General features: G+C 45.8%; 1 protein-coding gene across 2 annotated transcripts; it reads left to right on the top strand.

Moving 5' to 3' along the window:
* Positions 1–849: 849 nt before the first annotated feature.
* On the top strand, positions 850–17,247 carry LOC139389389 (trichohyalin-like). 2 transcript variants are annotated; one of them, XM_071136122.1, is made up of 15 exons: positions 850–1,348; positions 2,237–5,679; positions 8,357–8,408; positions 8,698–8,747; positions 13,386–13,786; positions 13,956–14,116; positions 14,262–14,414; positions 14,537–14,666; positions 14,784–14,858; positions 14,965–15,054; positions 15,181–15,323; positions 15,489–15,632; positions 15,766–15,836; positions 15,941–16,045; positions 16,249–17,247. In XM_071136122.1, exons 2-15 carry the CDS (start codon positions 2,259–2,261, stop codon positions 16,389–16,391), a joined length of 5,139 nt encoding a protein of 1,712 aa, XP_070992223.1. In that variant the 5' UTR covers positions 850–1,348; positions 2,237–2,258; the 3' UTR covers positions 16,392–17,247. The 2 variants fall into 2 exon arrangements, with proteins under 2 accessions (XP_070992223.1, XP_070992215.1); XM_071136114.1 differs by having other exon boundaries at positions 2,237–6,468.
* Positions 17,248–18,265: the final 1,018 nt, after the last annotated feature.

The following is an 18,265-nucleotide window of genomic DNA, read 5'->3' as shown; positions in this document are numbered from 1 at the left end:
CTCCAGCAGGTATGTTTGATCTTGGGATGAGGGTACAATAGGATTATCTACAGGTGGAACGGACAGATGTGAAAATACAGTTTCTTCTCCACAAATATTTTTCAACAGACTCGATTAGTTTCTTTCCCCCCAAAATTATTTTCATCATTCAATTGTCATTGATTGCTGTCTCCCATCCTGAGGGGGTGTAGCTTCCCTCCACTCTGACACCCCACCCTCATTGAACCCCAGGCCTGAAAATACCAGAGGAAAGGAGCATTACAATACATCTATCTGACACCTTATCTTATGGATTTACATGATTTAGTGATCTTATAGATTCCAGTAATTCCTCATGGTTAATAAAAAGACTGTTTACATACTTAAATCATTGGTATTTGTAATGACTCGGGCCCCAAGATTTCCTAATTAGGTCACGTGGTCAGGGTAAACTCCTGGCCGCTAGCAACGCTGACAGTACAGCTGACATATATATATAAGTCCTTCTTCCTTTTCTGTCATTTCCCAATCCTGTTACTGTGATCTGAAGAACTAGCTTTCCTTTCCCAATTTACTACTTCTCCATGAATTGTTAGGGAAGTTTTTATAAGCCTGCTGTAGGCTGTGTTGGTGGTTTGTTTGCTGAATCACTGTGTGAGTGTGTTCTCACTCCTCTTTGCCTCCCCTCCCCCTTCCTTGATTCTAGAATCTACAACCCTTACCTGCCTTAAGTGTGCTATGCAGACACACCCGGAAATCCTGCTTCAACCAATCACAGACAAGGGAGAGACACCCAGGAGGTGTACTTCCTGTATTTGGTGAGAGAGGAATGGAGCAGGAGAGAGAGAGATAGTGAGTCAGCGAGCTTTATCTCGGGGTCAACAGTAACTGATCACGTCAGTGTTGGAGGAAGGAGAACAGATTGATTTGTGAGATACAGTCCGCAGCCTTTCATTTGCTTTGTCCAGATTCCTCTGTTCATTAACAGCGGCTGTGAAGACAAGACAGAGACAAAAAGAGGAGGGGGAAGATAAGTGTCAATCTGTTAAGACTTGTTTGGGAATTTGAGCAGGGAAGGAGGGAGGAGGGGTGAAACAGCAAGAGGGAGAAGAGCAGAGGGGAGAGGTTGACAGACAGACCGAGAAGGAAACCGATGCGGAGAGAGACAGAGGGTCAGGATTGGATTAAAGTTTAAATAGAACTTTGTTCGCCATTCTGACGCACCCCCCCCCCCCCTTCCCCCCCCCAGCAGATCTGGAGAGGAAGGAGGATTGCTTGTGTTGTGCAATCGTTGTTAGTTTACACTACTGAACTAACTGAGAGCTGCAGAGAGAAGGGAGACTGGACATCTCTAGCGTACTAAACTCAGGTGAGTCCCTCAGATCTCTTTACTGTGTTTCTCTACTGATCTACCAGTCATTCTACAGTTCTAACATTGATTCATGGCTAATTTGTCTAGTGGTTTATGTGTTACATGTGTTTTCATTGTGTGTAAGAGAGTCCTGTTTTAGGGTTAGTTGGTGTGTTGAGCGATGTTATGTGGACTGTGCTATGCAGACGTGTGCTGAACGTTGTTATGTGGACTGTGCTATGCAAACGTGTGCTGTGCTGTGTTCAGTAAATCAGTGTTCCCAGGTGTCACATAATCTGCTAGGCTGTTTCTGTCATTATCTACAACACTTTGCTGTTGGCTCTATTGTTGTATATATACTTGGTGCTTATTAAAGGGAAAATATCATTTTTGAGTGGATGTTCCCTTTAAATTAACTCAAGCAGTTAGCAGTAGAATCTATTGAGTTAAAGTGTATTGATTACAGGGTTGGCTTTTGTGGGTTGGCTATTAATTGTTGTCTGACTATGTTGTGATGCTGTGGTCTCAAACTGATCGCATAAACACATTGTTGCTTGTGATTCTTATCATCATAACACCTACAGTTATAACACATTGGACTTGTGTTGTATTATAGTATTTTCACCTTTTTGTAATTTAATTTTTTTTTACTACCTATTTGAATAAATGAATAGTGAAGCATTGGTCAGGGCTGGTAAAGACACTATTCAGCTTCAGTGTTTGAGGACCACAATAGGCCTAATGCTGTTGTTAACCTTCCATTTTCATTGATCTCAACATTCCTTTATCTCTATTTAGTGATTGAAAGTGTTTCTACTTCAAGTGATTATATTGGTTGTAGCAGTATCCTTGCAGAATGTCCAGATTGTGATGAATTATACATTAATGAATATTACCGTCTTTCAGGTTCTAAAAAAAGTATGTTACCATGGGGACCAAACGTCCCAGTCTGACTCCCTTTGATACATTTGATCCATCCAATCAAAGCGCTTCCTACCGGAACCCTCAGCCAATCAGCCAGATCTACCGCGAAACAAGTCCCAGACCTGGAACTGTGGCCCGGACAGACCGAGACAGGGAGAGGATCCAAGAGGAGGAATGGAGGAGAGAAAGAGAAATGGAGAGATTGAAGGACAAAACAAGAAATAGAAGAAAAGAGATGGAACCCGGACCAAGAGAGAGGAACAGAGAGGAGTGTGCCCTCATATCTAGAGGGAGGGAGGAGGAAAGGGAATGGAGAGAGAGAGAAAGGGGGGGAGCGGGAGAGAGACGTGCCAATGGAAGACCTACTTCAAATCTGGAGATCAGGAACCACAGAGACAGAGAAAAGGAGAGAAAGAAAGGAGACACGTTTCCTAGAATGGTAAAACATAGCAAAGAGAGAGACAGACGAATGAGTGCATTTGTGGAGGAAGATGTGGGGAAAGAAGGAATGAGACAATTGGAGAGACCGAAGGGAACAGAGATGGATGACTGGGAGAGAGAACGAGAGACAGCAGCAAAGATACAGTGGTATCGAGATGCAGAGAGGGACTTCCAAAGGCACAGAGAGAGGGAGAGGGAGAAGGAGAGAATCAGGGCACAGGAGGACAGAGAGAAAAATGGAGGAAAGCCCATGGAGGATAAGACAGTGAGACGGAGGGAGAGAGCGAGGGAAGCAGAGCCAGATTTCAGAGAGAGGAGAAGAGAGAGGGACTCAAAGGGTAATGACCTACGGAGCAAAAGAGAGAGGTATATGGATGGAGAGAGAGAGAGGTCAAAACTCTGGCAGGGAGAAAGAGAGGATGGAAGAAGAGAGGGAGATTCACAGAACTATTCCGATAGAGAGGGCAGGGATGGAAGGAGGGAAGGAAATACCGAGGGACAGAGGGACACCAGGAGTGAGGGAGACAGTGATGGAGAGAAGAGGAAAGAGAGAGTGAGAGATGACAACAGAAGAGAACTGAAACATCTGCACAGTAAAAGTGAGGGGGACACTGAGGGGAACGCAGCATGGGATAGAGTGAGGGAGAAAGAGAAGGAGAGACAGAAATGGAGAGGGGGGGAGATATACAGAGAGAGGGATGGAAGGAGAGATGCTTATAGACAGAGAGTTAGGGAAGGGGACAGGGATGGAAAGAGTGACATGGAGAGATACAGAGAGAGGGACAGGAGAAAAGTGAGGGAAGTGGAGAGAGAGAGGGATGAGGTGAGAGAAGGGGGCAGGCGAGAGGACAGACCAAGGGAAAGGAGGGACCTAGAGAAAGTGAGGGTGGGAACACAGCCCAATGTAACTGGAGAGAGAAGGAAGCGGATGGATGGAGAGAGATTCAGAGAGAGGGAGAGATATTCCAAGGGGGAGGATGAAGAGAGGAGGCGCAGGGAGAAGAGGGACAGAGAGACAGATCTCAAAAGGGAGGGAGGAGCAGACGGAGCTAGTCGATCGCTGAGCGAGACAGCCCCAAGGGTGCCACCACGAGTCCAGAGCAGCGGAGAATGGAGCAGTGACATAGAGAAGGAAAGAAAATGGAGAAGAGGAAGAGAAAGTCATGAAGAGAAGGAGTCAGAGGGAGAGAAGGATGTGGACAGGGGGCAGAGAGACTGTAGTGAAAGAGAGAGACCAGATAGAGTGAGGGGGAGAGAAGAAGGAAAGGAAGAGACGATACCAAAGCGCCCTGAGCAGAGGAGGATGTGGTTATTACCACAGAGGGTCAGATATAACAAAGACTCCTCTTTAGAGGATGAGGTTATAGAGCGAGAAAGAGATAGGCACACTAACAGATGGAGAGAGAGAAGTGAAGAAGAGGACAGATCCGTGGAACAAAGGGCAGGCAGAGAAAAAGAGAGGAAGACAGAGGGAGAAGGACAAGAGGACAGGTCGGTGGAACAAAGAAAGTCCATAGATGAAGAGAGAGAAGCTGAGAGGGAGGGAGGGAGGGAGAGGTATTTGGAGAGAGGGTTAAATGTAGATGAAGACGATGAGACAGAAGCCTGGAGGAGTTATAGCAGAGGAGAGGAACACCAGACTTACAGCGATGGAGAGAGAGAGGAACGCTGGCAGAGGGACAGGGAGACGGAGAGAGAGAATGTGACAGATAACACAGAAGGTGACAGAGAGGAAGAAGGAGGAAGTGATAGATATACACTCTTCGAGAGCGATGGAGGAAGTGATAGAGAGTGGGAAGGAGAGAGGGATAGAATCCCTTCCTCTGAGGACGGCTTTATCACTGTGTCCAGTGGTGGAGAAGAGGAGTTTGAGGACTGCAAGGAATTCTTGGAAGTTGGGGTTGCTATTCATGTTACCAGGCAACCTGTTGGAGAGATGAAGAGAGGTGGAGGGAGAAGACATGAAAGAGAGAGAGATAGAACAGAAGAGAGGACAGAGCAAAAGGATGATGCAGTGGTGGGAGAGGTGAATGGAAAGGGGAAGAAGCAACCAACCTATGTATTCTGTGTGATTGGGCAAACACTGCCCAGGTCAAAACCCAATCAGACAGCAGTCTTGGGTGACATGGAATCAGAGCGGACCAATCAAAATCCTGGATATGGTCATAGGGACAGTGATGACATCACACACCTCCCTCATGAGAACCCTTCCAGAGATGGAGACCAAGGGGCAGAGGATGAGAGAAAAATAGTGAGGGATGAGATCCATGTGCCAAAGGAGGAGAGAACAGACACAGAAGAGAGCTCCATAGTGGACGTCAGTCACACCACCCTAGAACGAGAGAGCGGAGAACGACTGAAGGTCATGGAGGAGAACCCATACGCTGAGATAGAGCGAAGGAGGAACTCTGAGACCGAAAAACTCCTCAAAGAGTGGAGAGAAAGACATGAAGAGTACACAGAAACAAGAGAGAGGGACCCAACAGACAGGAGGAGGACAGAACCAGAGATAGGTCCATCTTCACATCCCAGTGGAGAGTACCACCACCATGGGATCCCTGTAGTTGACCAAGCCACCTCTGACCAAAATGACCCTGGAGTGATGAGCCCAGAGGAAGCTGTGGCCATCCAAATCTGTATAAGTGGAGCCTGGAGCACAGAAGAGGAGGCCAAGCGCCACTCCCAGGCCTCACACATGAAGTGGGCCAAGAACGTATTGAGCGAAATCCTTGGCAGCTCGGAGGAACCAGCCCTCAGCAACCCCCAGCCAGAGTCACAGGGAAGTCAAGAGGTCAGCCAGACTGCGAGAGGGACCGAGAGGGTAGAAGAGGAGCTAGAGGAAGAAAAGAATGAGACGCTAGAGGGGGGAGGAGCCTCAACCGTCTACGCCACGGTTCAGAAGAGGAAGAAGCGTGGGAGGAAGTTGGTGGAGGAGAGGCTGGCTGAACGGGAGGCAGAGCCAGGGAAGCTGGAGGATGAGAGAGGTACAGGGGAGAAACTAACAGACGTGCATGCTGAGGCTTTCACAGCTATGCTTGGTGATGGCAAACCCATAGACATGCATGCTGCCCTGACCCTACACAATACTCATGGTGACACACCTACAGACACACAGGGAGAGGAGGTGGAGGGTAACAATGTGTGTGCGGACAGACAAACAGACAGTCATATACATATCCAGGTAGAGATGGTGACAGAGGATGAGGGTGAGATGGAGAAAGGGGTCGAAGTTGGGGACAAGGTTCATATACTGGATGCAGAGAAAGAAGCGACTTCCCAGAAAGAGGAAGATCTGTTTCTCTCTGTGAGCAACACCCTGTACAAACCGACCAGCTGCCCCAGCCTTATATACAACCCTGATTCAGAACAACCTATCACCACCACAGAGGAAAAGACGGAGGAAGAAGGGGAGAAAGAGAGGACTGTGGGAGAGGGGGAAGAGAATAGTGTGGTAGAGAGGAAGCAGGAAAGGAGGATTGAGGATGGGACCGAGGACAGGGGGAACGTGGGAGAGGCGACTGAGGAAAGGAAAGTGGAAAGGGAGGAGGAGAAGAGGCTAGGAGGGGAAGAGGAGAGGATGAGGGAGGGCAAAGAAGAGAGTAAAAAAACGGGAGGAGGGGGGGTGAAGAGCACTTGTAGCTTCCAAGATTTGGGCACCGATGTTCGGTATAGGAGGCGGGGGTTCCGCAAGACAACAGAAAGAAGAAACGAGGAAGAAGAAGAAGGAAGAGGAGATGCGAGGGATCGCAGAACAAGAATATTCCAGGCGTCAGGTGAGACAGACAGAAAGAGACGGAGGAATAAATCAAGAGAAAAGCAGCTCAACACCTCACACAGATTAACATTAGAACATCCTAATTATGATCTTAATACTCAACACCTCACACAGATTAACATTAGAACATCCTAATTATGATCTTAATACTCAACACCTAACACAGATTAACATTAGAACATCCTAATTATGATCTTAATACTCAACACCTCACACAGATTAACATTAGAACATCCTAATTATGATCTTAATACTCAACACCTAACACAGATTAACATTAGAACATCCTAATTATGATCTTAATACTCAACACCTCACACAGATTAACATTAGAACATCCTAATTATGATCTTAATACTCAACACCTAACACAGATTAACATTAGAACATCCTAATTATGATCTTAATACTCAACACCTAACACAGATTAACATTAGAACATCCTAATTATGATCTTAATACTTAACACCTCACACAGATTAACATTAGAACATCCTAATTATGATCTTAATACTCAACACCTCACACAGATTAACATTAGAACATCCTAATTATGATCTTATTACTCAACACCTCACACAGATTAACATTAGAACATCCTAATTATGATCTTATTACTCAACTCATTTCATGATCATCTCAAATCATCTCATTTTGTCAACCTAACCAAACCTTTTAGAACGCCAGACAGAAGAGTTCAAACGTTTTCATTTGAAGACAGTTATATAAACAAATGTTAATTATTAGTTATTGATACCCACATGAAAAAATACTATAGTATACTATGGTATAAATACTATATTATAAACCAGGTGTTTCGAGCCCTGAACGCTGATTGTCTGAAAGACGTGGTATAACAGACTGTCTAACACTGGTATGACAAAAAAGTACTTTTTACTGTTCTAATTACGTTGGTAACCAGTTTATAATAGCAATAAGGCATAAGGCATTGTGGTATTTGGCCAGTATACCGCAGCTAAGGGCTGTATCCAGGCACTCCTCGATGCGTCCTGCATAAGAACAGCCCTTAGCCGTGGTATATCAGCCATATACCACTACCCATCGGGCCTAATTGGCTTAAGTATTCGCTGTAGTATTTTTGCAGAATACTGGAATATTTACTGTAGTATTTACAGTTAACTATAGTATAAATACTGTAGTAAAATAACGGTAGTATATACAAAAGTAATTCATGTAGTGTTTTTGCGAATTGTAATGTACTGTAGTATTTACTGGAGTGTTTTTGTGGACATTACTGTAGTATTTACTATAGTATGTTACAACATTGTAATATTCTATAGTAAACTGTAGTATTTTTTTCATGTGGGATCTCACAAAAATCTTAATGAGATCCAACCTCTGATGCTAACTAACCCAACCTTACCACAACTGTGGAATTCTGTTTTGCTGTTTAAATTTCCTTATCTTGAGGTGTGAATTTCATCATCAGTTCATTGAAGTGATTTTATGCAGATACTTATAAGAAACTGCCATCAGCTGAGTCACTGAAATGGGGGAAGGAGGTGGGGGAAATGGAGGATGACAGTGGAGGTGGGGACAGAGTGGCAATCACAGAATCTCGCAATAAATAGGCAGGGTTAGACTGTCTGGAACCAGAACTCATTCCTCCTCCATGACTCTTCTAGCCATTCTATCCCAGCTCTGTTGTCAGTTCAGTAGTTATGTTTAGAGCACACCACCTAGAGTGGAACACAGCTAGGGGAGTTCTGCAAACAAACCCATCCTTGTTTCTGTAACCAAAACAGCTCTGCCTGTTCTGTAGGCCATATTGGGCTGAGCTGTTCTCAGCCACAGTATATTACATTATTGGGTTATGTTGCTCTACCTCTCTGGACTACACTGGAACCAATATGTTCTGCTTCCAGATGATGATGAGGAAGAGGAGGTGAACTTCAACTGGGGAGATGTGGATCTGAGGTGAGTAGAAGATAGCAGGGGGAGGGAGGGGGCACATGTAATGTAGGTGCACTGGGCTACCACAGTGACTGTGTGTTTTACATGGCCACTTCCCATGTATAGAGTCAGTCTTTTGATGTCATGCATGCAATAAGTACCGTTAGATCGTTTGCCTGCAATTTAACCCTAACACTAGGCTGTGTTAGTTAGTGCCTGAGTTAAAATAGTAGAGATAAAATGTACCACACTACTTCTGTAGATGAAGTGTGGACGATTCCCTGACTTGACTCCTGTCTCTCACTCTGTCCAGGAATGTCACGGATACCATCAGAATGGCTAGGAGGAACTCCAAATTTTACAGTGAGTATCTCTGCTTTACCTCTACTGCACTACTTCTACTGCTCTGCCTCTACTGCACTACCTCTACTTCTACTGCACTACATCTACTGCTCTGCCTCTACTGCACTACCTCTACTTCTACTGCACTACTTCTACTGCTCTGCCTCTACTGCACTACCTCTACTTCTACTGCACTACATCTACTGCACTACCTCTACTGCACTACCTCTACTTCTACTGCACTACATCTACTGCACTACCTCTACTGCACTACTTCTACTGCACTACCTCTACTGCACTACTTCTACTGCACTACTTCTACTGCACTACTTCTACTGCACTACTTCTACTGCACTACCTCTACTGCACTACTTCTACTGCACTACCTCTACTGCTCTACTTCTACTGCTCTGCCTCTACTGCACTACCTCTACTTCTACTGCACTACATCTACTGCACTACCTCTACTGCACTACCTCTACTGCACTACCTCTACTGCACTACCTCTACTTCTACTGCACTACATCTACTGCACTACCTCTACTGCACTACTTCTACTGCACTACCTCTACTGCACTACTTCTACTGCACTACATCTACTGCTCTACTTCTACTGCACTACTTGTACTGCACTACCTCTACTGCACTACTTCTACTGCTCTACTTCTACTGCACTACCTCTACTGCACTACCTCTACCTCTACTGCACTACCTCTACGTCTACTGCACTACCTTCTCTTCTACTGCACTACCTCTTCCTCTACTGCACTACCTCTTCCTCTACTGCACTACCTCTTCCTCTACTGCACTACCTCTACCTCTACTGCACTACCTCTACTTCTACTGCACTACCTCTACTGCACTACCTCTACTTCTACTGCACTACCTCTACTGCACTACCTCTACTTCTACTGCACTACCTCTTCTTCTACTGCACTACCTCTACTGCACTACTTCTACTGCACTACCTCTACTGCACTACCTCTACTACACTACCTTTACTGCACTACTTCTACTGCACTACCTTTACTGCATTACTTCTACTGCACTGCCTCTACTACCTACCTTTACTGCTCTACCTCTACTGCACTACCTCTACTGCACTACCTCTACTGCTCTACCTCTACTGCACTACCTCTACTACACTACCTTTACTGCATTACTTCTACTGCACTACCTCTACTACCTACCTTTACTGCTCTACCTCTACTGCACTACCTCTACTACACTACCTTTACTGCATTACTTCTACTGCACTACCTCTACTACCTACCTTTACTGCACTACCTCTACTGCACTACCTCTACTACACTACCTTTACTGCACTACTTGTACTGCTCTACTTCTACTGCACTACTTCTACTGCACTACCTCTACTACCTACCTTTACTGCATTACTTCTACTGCTCTACTTCTACTACACTACCTTTACTGCATTACTTCTACTGCTCTACTTCTACTACACTACCTTTACTGCATTACTTCTACTGCTCTACTTCTACTGCACTACCTCTACTGCACTACTTCTACTGCTCTACTTCTACTACACTACCTCTACTACACTACCTCTACTTCTACTGCACTACCTTTACTGTACTACTTGTACTGCTCTACTTCTACTGCACTACTTCTACTGCACTACCTCTACTTCTACTGCACTACCTCTACTGCACTACCTCTACTTCTACTGCACTACCTCTTCTTCTACTGCTCTACCTCTACTGCACTACCTCTACTACACTACCTTTACTGCACTACTTGTACTGCTCTACCTCTACTGCACTACCTCTACTACACTACCTCTACTGCACTACTTCTACTGCTCTACTTCTACTACACTACCTCTACTACACTACCTCTACTTCTACTGCACTACCTTTACTGTACTACTTGTACTGCTCTACTTCTACTGCACTACTTCTACTGCACTACCTCTACTTCTACTGCACTACCTCTACTGCACTACCTCTACTTCTACTGCACTACCTCTTCTTCTACTGCTCTACCTCTACTGCACTACCTCTACTACACTACCTTTACTGCACTACTTGTACTGCTCTACCTCTACTGCACTACCTCTACTACACTACCTCTACTGCACTACTTCTACTGCACTACTTCTACTGCACTACCTCTACTACCTACCTTTACTGCTCTACCTCTACTGCACTACCTCTACTACACTACCTTTACTGCACTACTTGTACTGCTCTACTTCTACTGCACTACCTTTACTGCATTACTTCTACTGCACTACCTCTACTACCTACCTTTACTGCTCTACCTCTACTGCACTACCTCTACTACACTACCTTTACTGCACTACTTCTACTGCTCTACCTCTACTGCACTACCTCTACTACACTACCTCTACTGCACTACCTCTACTGCACTACCTCTACTACACTACCTTTACTGCACTACTTGTACTGCTCTACTTCTACTGCACTACCTCTACTGCACTACCTCTACTACCTACCTTTACTGCACTACTTCTACTGCTCTACTTCTACTGCTCTACCTCTACTGCTCTACTTCTACTGCACTACCTTTACTGCATTACTTCTACTGCACTACCTCTACTACCTACCTTTACTGCTCTACCTCTACTGCACTACCTCTACTACACTACCTTTACTGCACTACCTGTACTGCTCTACTTCTACTACACTACCTCTACTACACTACCTCTACTTCTACTACACTACCTTTACTGCACTACTTGTACTGCTCTACTTCTACTGCACTACTTCTACTGCACTACCTCTACTTCTACTGCACTACCTCTACTGCACTACCTCTACTTCTACTGCACTACCTCTTCTTCTACTGCACTACCTCTACTGCACTACCTCTACTGCACTACCTCTACTACACTACCTTTACTGCACTACTTGTACTGCTCTACTTCTACTGCACTACTTCTACTGCACTACTTGTACTGCTCTACTTCTACTGCACTACCTCTACTACCTACCTTTACTGCTCTACCTCTACTGCACTACCTCTACTGCACTACCTCTACTACACTACCTCTACTGCACTACCTTTACTACACTACCTCTACTGCACTACCTCTACTACACTACCTTTACTGCACTACTTGTACTGCTCTACTTCTACTGCATTACCTCTACTGCACTACCTCTACTACACTACCTCTACTGCACTACCTCTACTACACTACCTCTACTGCACTACCTCTACTACACTACCTTTACTGCACTACTTGTACTGCATTACTTCTACTGCACTACCTCTACTACCTACCTTTACTGCTCTACCTCTACTGCACTACCTCTACTGCTCTACCTCTACTGCACTACCTCTACTACACTACCTTTACTGCACTACTTGTACTGCTCTACTTCTACTGCACTACTTCTACTGCACTACCTCTACTTCTACTGCACTACCTTTACTGCATTACTTCTACTGCACTACCTCTACTACCTACCTCTACTGCACTACCTCTACTACACTACCTCTACTACACTACCTTTACTGCACTACTTGTACTGCTCTACTTCTACTGCACTACTTCTACTGCTCTACTTCTACTGCACTACCTCTACTGCTCTACCTCTTCCTCTACTGCTCTACCTCTTCCTCTTCCTCTACTGCTCTGCCTCTCTTTTCTCTCCTTCATCCCTGAGGCACTCACATCCACTTTCACACATCCACTTCTCTGCAATGTATTTTATATGTAATAATATGATAGTAATGTTAGTTCAATAGCACCTTTTATGCTACAATGAGCAGAGAGAGCTAGTCTTGTGTTTATGGCTATGTAGGTATGGAATCTGTGAAGGCACATGTATTTCTAGGTTGACTACGCTCCTTGTAATTTGAAATGAAAAAGTCAGTAAAATCAAACAAGATACTTCCACAGACAGATATCATCTGCCAGTGAAGGTACTGTTAAACAAACGTGTCCACAGACAGATTGAATCTGAGACTAGACATGACTGTATAGCAGTGTACTGTGAGTCCCAAGACAGACTTCTTCCTGTGAATGGCTTAATCATGTATACAGTGTGTGCTTGATCCCTTTCTGTATTTTCCCAGATTGTTTTCCAGCTCAAACATGTTGTAGGTTTCTTCCACGGAACCTATAAACTGTAGGATTTCATTTTCTGTTCTACTTTCCGACCCAATCGTTTAAACATACCAACATGGCAGCAGGTTTGCAGGTCTATGAGTCATGGTGAAATTGTATGAAATGGGGCAGGTGTGTGTGTGTGCGTGCGTGTGTGTGTGTGTGCGTGCGCTCCAGGCCACAGGCAGGTTTGTGCAGGTATTCATATCTCTTAACGCCAATTAATATCAACTGTTGCTGCTACAGCATAGCATTTCAAGAAGTGTAAAATGCAAACCATACACTCTGGCTAACCCACTTCTCTGTCTCTCTCTACCTTTCCCTCTCTTGATATTTCTCCCCCTAACTCTGTTTTTCTTCTCACTGTCCTCTTACTGTCTTCCACTTTCTCCTTTGCTTTCTTTCTCTGCCTCTCTCTCACTTGTCCTCTTCATTAACACCCATCCTGTCCCTGTCTAACTTTTCTCTCTCTCTTACTCTACTCATCTCTCTCGTCACCTCTCTTTGCCTCCCCTCTTTTCTCTCTTCCCTCTCCCCTCCTCTCCCTCACCCCCTCTCAGATTCCCAGCTCTACCAGGAGTACAGTGAGACGGCTCAGAACAGGGAGATCCTCAGTCAGTCTTGCTCTGACGCCCTCTCCATCTACGAGGAGCTCCCTGTCCCCCTGTCCCCCGTAACCCCCTCTCTGGCCCCCTCGCTTCCTCCGGCTCGCAGGCCTTTACCCTGTCTCCCCCCAGTCATCCACCCCCACTCTCTGTCCCACTCTGGCTCTACCTCCAGTGGCACCAGTGCCAAGTTCCTACCCGTACCACAGCCGCCCCAGCCCCCCCCGGCCAGGCCTTCCTCTCCCCGCCTCTCCATCTCCCTCACCCAGTCCCCCAGCCTGTGGCAAGAGATCCCTGAGGTCAGGAGCAGTGCTGCGTTTGGGGAGCTGACTAACGACCAGAGACGCCTGCAGGAGGTAAACAAAAACAAACAGTTGACCCTTCAACCAGCGATGTCGATGATGACATTTGCCAGGGGCCTAGTAGCTAATGTTGATTTCCTAGAGCCTGGATCTATGGGTCCTTGGGGTAGTTGGAACAGTGCCTGTAATCCCCCCTCTCCTCTTCCTTTCTTCTTCCTGTCAGGTGCAGTTTGAGGTTGTAACTTCAGAAGCGTCATACTGTCGTAGTCTGGATATTGTGGTGGATCACTTTGTCAAGTCTAAGCAGCTCGGGGAGCTGTTGACTACTCAGGACAGGAGCTGGCTGTTCTCCAGGCTGGCTGATGTCCGAGCCATCAGCCACAGGTGAGAGGACTGGGACTTATTTGTTTGTTCCTCAAACTAGCAAACCCACAGACTGAATGTCACGGGCCTCTCTATGCCCCTCTTTATATATTGTTTCTGTCAACGTTTACCTCGTAGTCTTTCTCTGTATTTGTTGTTCTCGTAGTTTTCTGTCGAAGCTGGAAGAGAGGGTGGAATCTGATATGATGCACTTCACCGTGTGTGACATCATCGCTCGCCACTGTCAACGCTTCAAGAAGGTCTACGTGCCCTACCTCACCAACCAATCATATCAGGATGCCACTTACCAGAGACTCATGTGAGTCCTCCCCCAGGGTTCACTGACTGGACTCTTTCTGACACTCTTTGTATTACTGCACATTTATATGTGTTTACGTTGACTTACAAACAGCACCTTCTTTCTCTCTGTCTGCCTTGCAGGGATGAGAACCAAGGGTTCAGGCGGGTAGTGGAGAAGTTGGAACGCAGTCCAGTGTGTCAGCGCCTTCCTCTTCGCTCCTTCCTCATCCTCCCCTTCCAGAGGATCACACGAATCAAACTCCTTGTGCAGGTGTGTTTGTGTGACTGTGTGTATGTTTTAAGTGCACAATCAAAGTACGCAACTCCTTATAATCCTCTCTTCGACTCGGTCTCATTCTCCCCATTTCTCTCTGTATTTTTGCCTCAGAACATTGTGAAGAGAACAGCCCAAGGCACAGAGGAGGAGGTCCAGGCCATCAAAGCTATGAAGCTACTGGAGAGGGTATGTTACACCCCCCCCCCCCCCCCTTCTTCTGGTGGTGCACTGTTACATTATGTAGCCAAGAGATAACTGTTAACCATCTCTCTTCTCTCTCTCTGTCCTTCAGTTGATCCAGGAGAGCAATGACAGTATTACTCAGATGAAGAGCATTGAGTCGCTGGTCTCTCTCAGTGCCAGAGTGGACTTTGAATGCAGGGTGTGTAATAAACTACATCTCCCACGATCCCCTGCTTTACATGCTGTCCCTTGAACATGTGTTGAACTGATCACAATAAAAAGTTACAATACAAGTACAAGTTTAACCTATGTGTGTGTGTTGTAGACTCTCCCCCTGGTCAGTCAGTCTCGTAGGCTGGTGAGAGAGGGACCGGTGACTGAGATGATGGATTTCTCTCTGAAGGAGACAGAGAGGAGTGTCTACCTTCACCTCTTCAATGACTACCTGCTGCTGTCGCTGAACAAAGAGTGAGTCCCCTCAGACAAACACACTCACACAACGAACCAAAGCAAACCAAGCATTAGGAAATCTAGACCGATAGGACTTTCTATTGACATTAAGGTTTTTTTATGTTCTCATCATTGGGCATTATTTACTCTCCACTCCTCTCCCCTTCTCCTCCCTCGCTCTAGGGGGGGCAGGTTCACGGTGATAGACCATGCTCCAGTGTCAGAACTGCGAGCTGAGAACTGTCGGGTCAAACTGCACTCTCTAGAGAAGAACCTTTTCCGCCTCCACCTTAACAAGAAAGCCCTGCTACTTAGCACCGACACACAGTAAGACAGAGAGGGTTGTGTGTGTGTGTGAGTGTGTGCCTGTGTGTGAGTGTGTTACAAAGAATGAGAGTAGTTTAATCCACAGGTGTGTCTTATTGTGTGTAAAAAAGTGTGTTTTCTTGTGATCTTTCAGAGGTGATAAACTGCGTTGGATCTCAGCGGTCTCCAGGCCCCATCCTGTTATTGACTACTCTGCAGAACAAGGTGGGTTGAAAATTGCTATATTGCCATCCAGCCTAGCATGGCCAGACAATGGGGACATCTTGACCCTGTTGTATTTGACCTCTGACCCTCTCTCCCACTCACAGACTTCACACAGATGCAGTGCGTCCGAGCCTTCGTTGCCCACCAACCAGATGAGCTGTCCCTGGAGAAGGCTGAGGTCATTCTCGTCCACCAGCAGAGCAGCGACGGTAAGGAAGACAGAACCACCCACTTCCTGATTGGTTGTGGGAATACACATCTCCATACCTCAGTGTTTTTGAGTGCTACAAATGTGTTGCTTTTTTAGTTGCTTTTTGTTAAAACTCTTTCCCTTCTCCCCCTCCTCTTTCCTCTCCCCCTCCCTGTTTCCCTCTCTCGCTCTCTCCCTCTACCTCTATCTGTCATTCCTCAGGTTGGGTGGAGGGGACCAGGCTGTCAGACAGACACAGGGGATGGACTCCTGAGTCCCATTTGGAAACCATAGCCAGCCTCAGGGTCCGACAGCGCAACCTGCTGGATGCTCTAAAAATTACCACAGCTACGGCTGCAGTATGACAAACCATCCACTGTCTGACTGCGCTGGGGGAATCCTAGTCACTGTGTATCAATGTGGTGGAGTTACTGGGGACATGTGGATTTGGACAGTGGATGAAACATAGTGTTTCTGGAGTTGTCCTTCCCGGCCTCAGCCTGCTTATTGGGGATGAATGGCAAGGGGATGAATGGCTTTAGAGGGGGTGCCTTAGAGAGAGGCACTGGACTGACATGAATACCTTTAACACTTGCAGGAGTGTCAACGTAAATTATTGGAAGGGTTTTGGAGGTGTCTGGGAGTGTCTAGGGTAGCCTTGTAAATCAAACCTTGCGAATGAATGCCGATTGACTGTTACAGGATCTATTGGAAATCAGCCATCTAAGAACATCAGTGGATTGAGGACCTGTGGCCCCGGAGAAGGACAGAAGTTTCTCCATAACTACTTTACTTGGGGACTTTAAAAAGACATGGTATGGGGCCTTCCGAGTGGCGCAGCGGTCTAAGGCCGCTACAGGTCACTACAGACCTGGGTTCGATCCCAGGCTCTGTCACAGCCGGCCACGACCCGGGAGACCCATGAGGCGGCATACAATTGGCCCAGCGTCGTCCGGGTTAGGGGAAGGTTTGGCCGGCTGGGATGTCCTCGTCCCATTGTGCTCTAGTGACTCCTGCACGCTGACTTCGTTTGCCAATTGTACAGTGTTTCCTCCACATTGGCTGGCTTCTGGGTTAAGCAAGCAGTTTTGGAAGACGCCTGGCTCTCGACCTTCGCCTCTCCCGAGTCCGTACAGGAGTTGCAGCGATGAGACAAGACTGTAACTACCAATTGGATATCACAAAAAAGGGGTAAAAAGTACAAAAACAAAAATAAGACATGGTATGTGTTTTGCAATAGAGGTTATTGTATTTGAAGAAAATGTTTCTACATATTCAGGGAAATGTATTATTTGCGTATATTACAAAGATTTTCATAAATTACTTTTATGGGGGGTACTTATTTGCTGACGGCTCAAATTGAATAGTTCCGCTGCTCTATGTTTACTACATACTTCAGTCTAAGTAAGACTGCCATCGTTGAAGTCGTTTGTGGTGACGTCTAAATGAGGGGTGTTGTACAAAACAAATTAATCAGCTTTAACCAATCAGAGTATCAAAGCCAATGACAAATGTTTTAAACGCCGCTTTACCGACGTGCGCTCTGGATCTGGCCCAACCCATTGGTTTCTGGGACCAATCAGAACGGTTAGAATGTGTTTGCTTTCTAGAAATCGTCAGGGAGGTACTCAGATTCAGATCCGGAGAAGAAACTAATGTCTGTGGGCAAGGAGTAGCATTTGGCTGGAGCAAAGAGTTTGAGTAGCCAGGCAAGGATACTTAATCCCATTTGAGATACAGAAGACTATGAGATAAAGTGAGTTTGCATGCACATTGTTAAGAATGTTGAAAGGGCTGTAAGTGCAATACATTTCCAGGACTGTGCATGTAGCCTACACAATTTGATTTTATGAAAAAGAGGTGCAATGATCAAAATAAGCAGTTCTGTCTGTGTTGAGGAGACTGAGAATGCTTTGGAAATAAATGACAATACTCATGAATATTACTTGTCCTCCACCTGTAAATCAATGTAGGCTTATGTGAAATACATTTTTCCTTTTCTGACTTTTGTTTTTGATAGCAAATAGTGAAATTGGAACAGCAGGAGAACTTGGCCTACGCCACGGACTTTAGGGCTAAAATCAATCGTAGACCCTGGTCAAAGGACTGAACACAACTACGTTTACAGCCCTTCTTCTTCTATGAGGCTTAACGGCGGGTGGCATCCAATTTGTTGCATTACCGCCACCTACTAGACTGGAGTACAACTCCCTTATACTTTGCTTGAAAAATAAAAATG

The sequence above is a fragment of the Oncorhynchus clarkii genome, chromosome 3 (assembly GCF_045791955.1).
Source record: "Oncorhynchus clarkii lewisi isolate Uvic-CL-2024 chromosome 3, UVic_Ocla_1.0, whole genome shotgun sequence".
Classification (NCBI taxonomy): domain Eukaryota; kingdom Metazoa; phylum Chordata; class Actinopteri; order Salmoniformes; family Salmonidae; genus Oncorhynchus; species Oncorhynchus clarkii.
Note: the sequence above shows the minus strand (reverse complement) of the source record. Positions and strands in the feature narration are given on the sequence as shown.

Excerpts from the sequence above, each read along its gene's own strand:
- LOC139389389 (XM_071136114.1), top strand. The coding sequence starts at position 2,259 with ATGGGGACCAAACGTCCCAGTCTGACTCCCTTTGATACATTTGATCCA. Across the intron at positions 14,667-14,783 it reads GAATCAAACTCCTTGTGCAG|AACATTGTGAAGAGAACAGC; the intron begins GTGTGTTTGTGT and ends TTTTTGCCTCAG. Across the intron at positions 15,633-15,765 it reads CTACTTAGCACCGACACACA|AGGTGATAAACTGCGTTGGA; the intron begins GTAAGACAGAGA and ends GTGATCTTTCAG.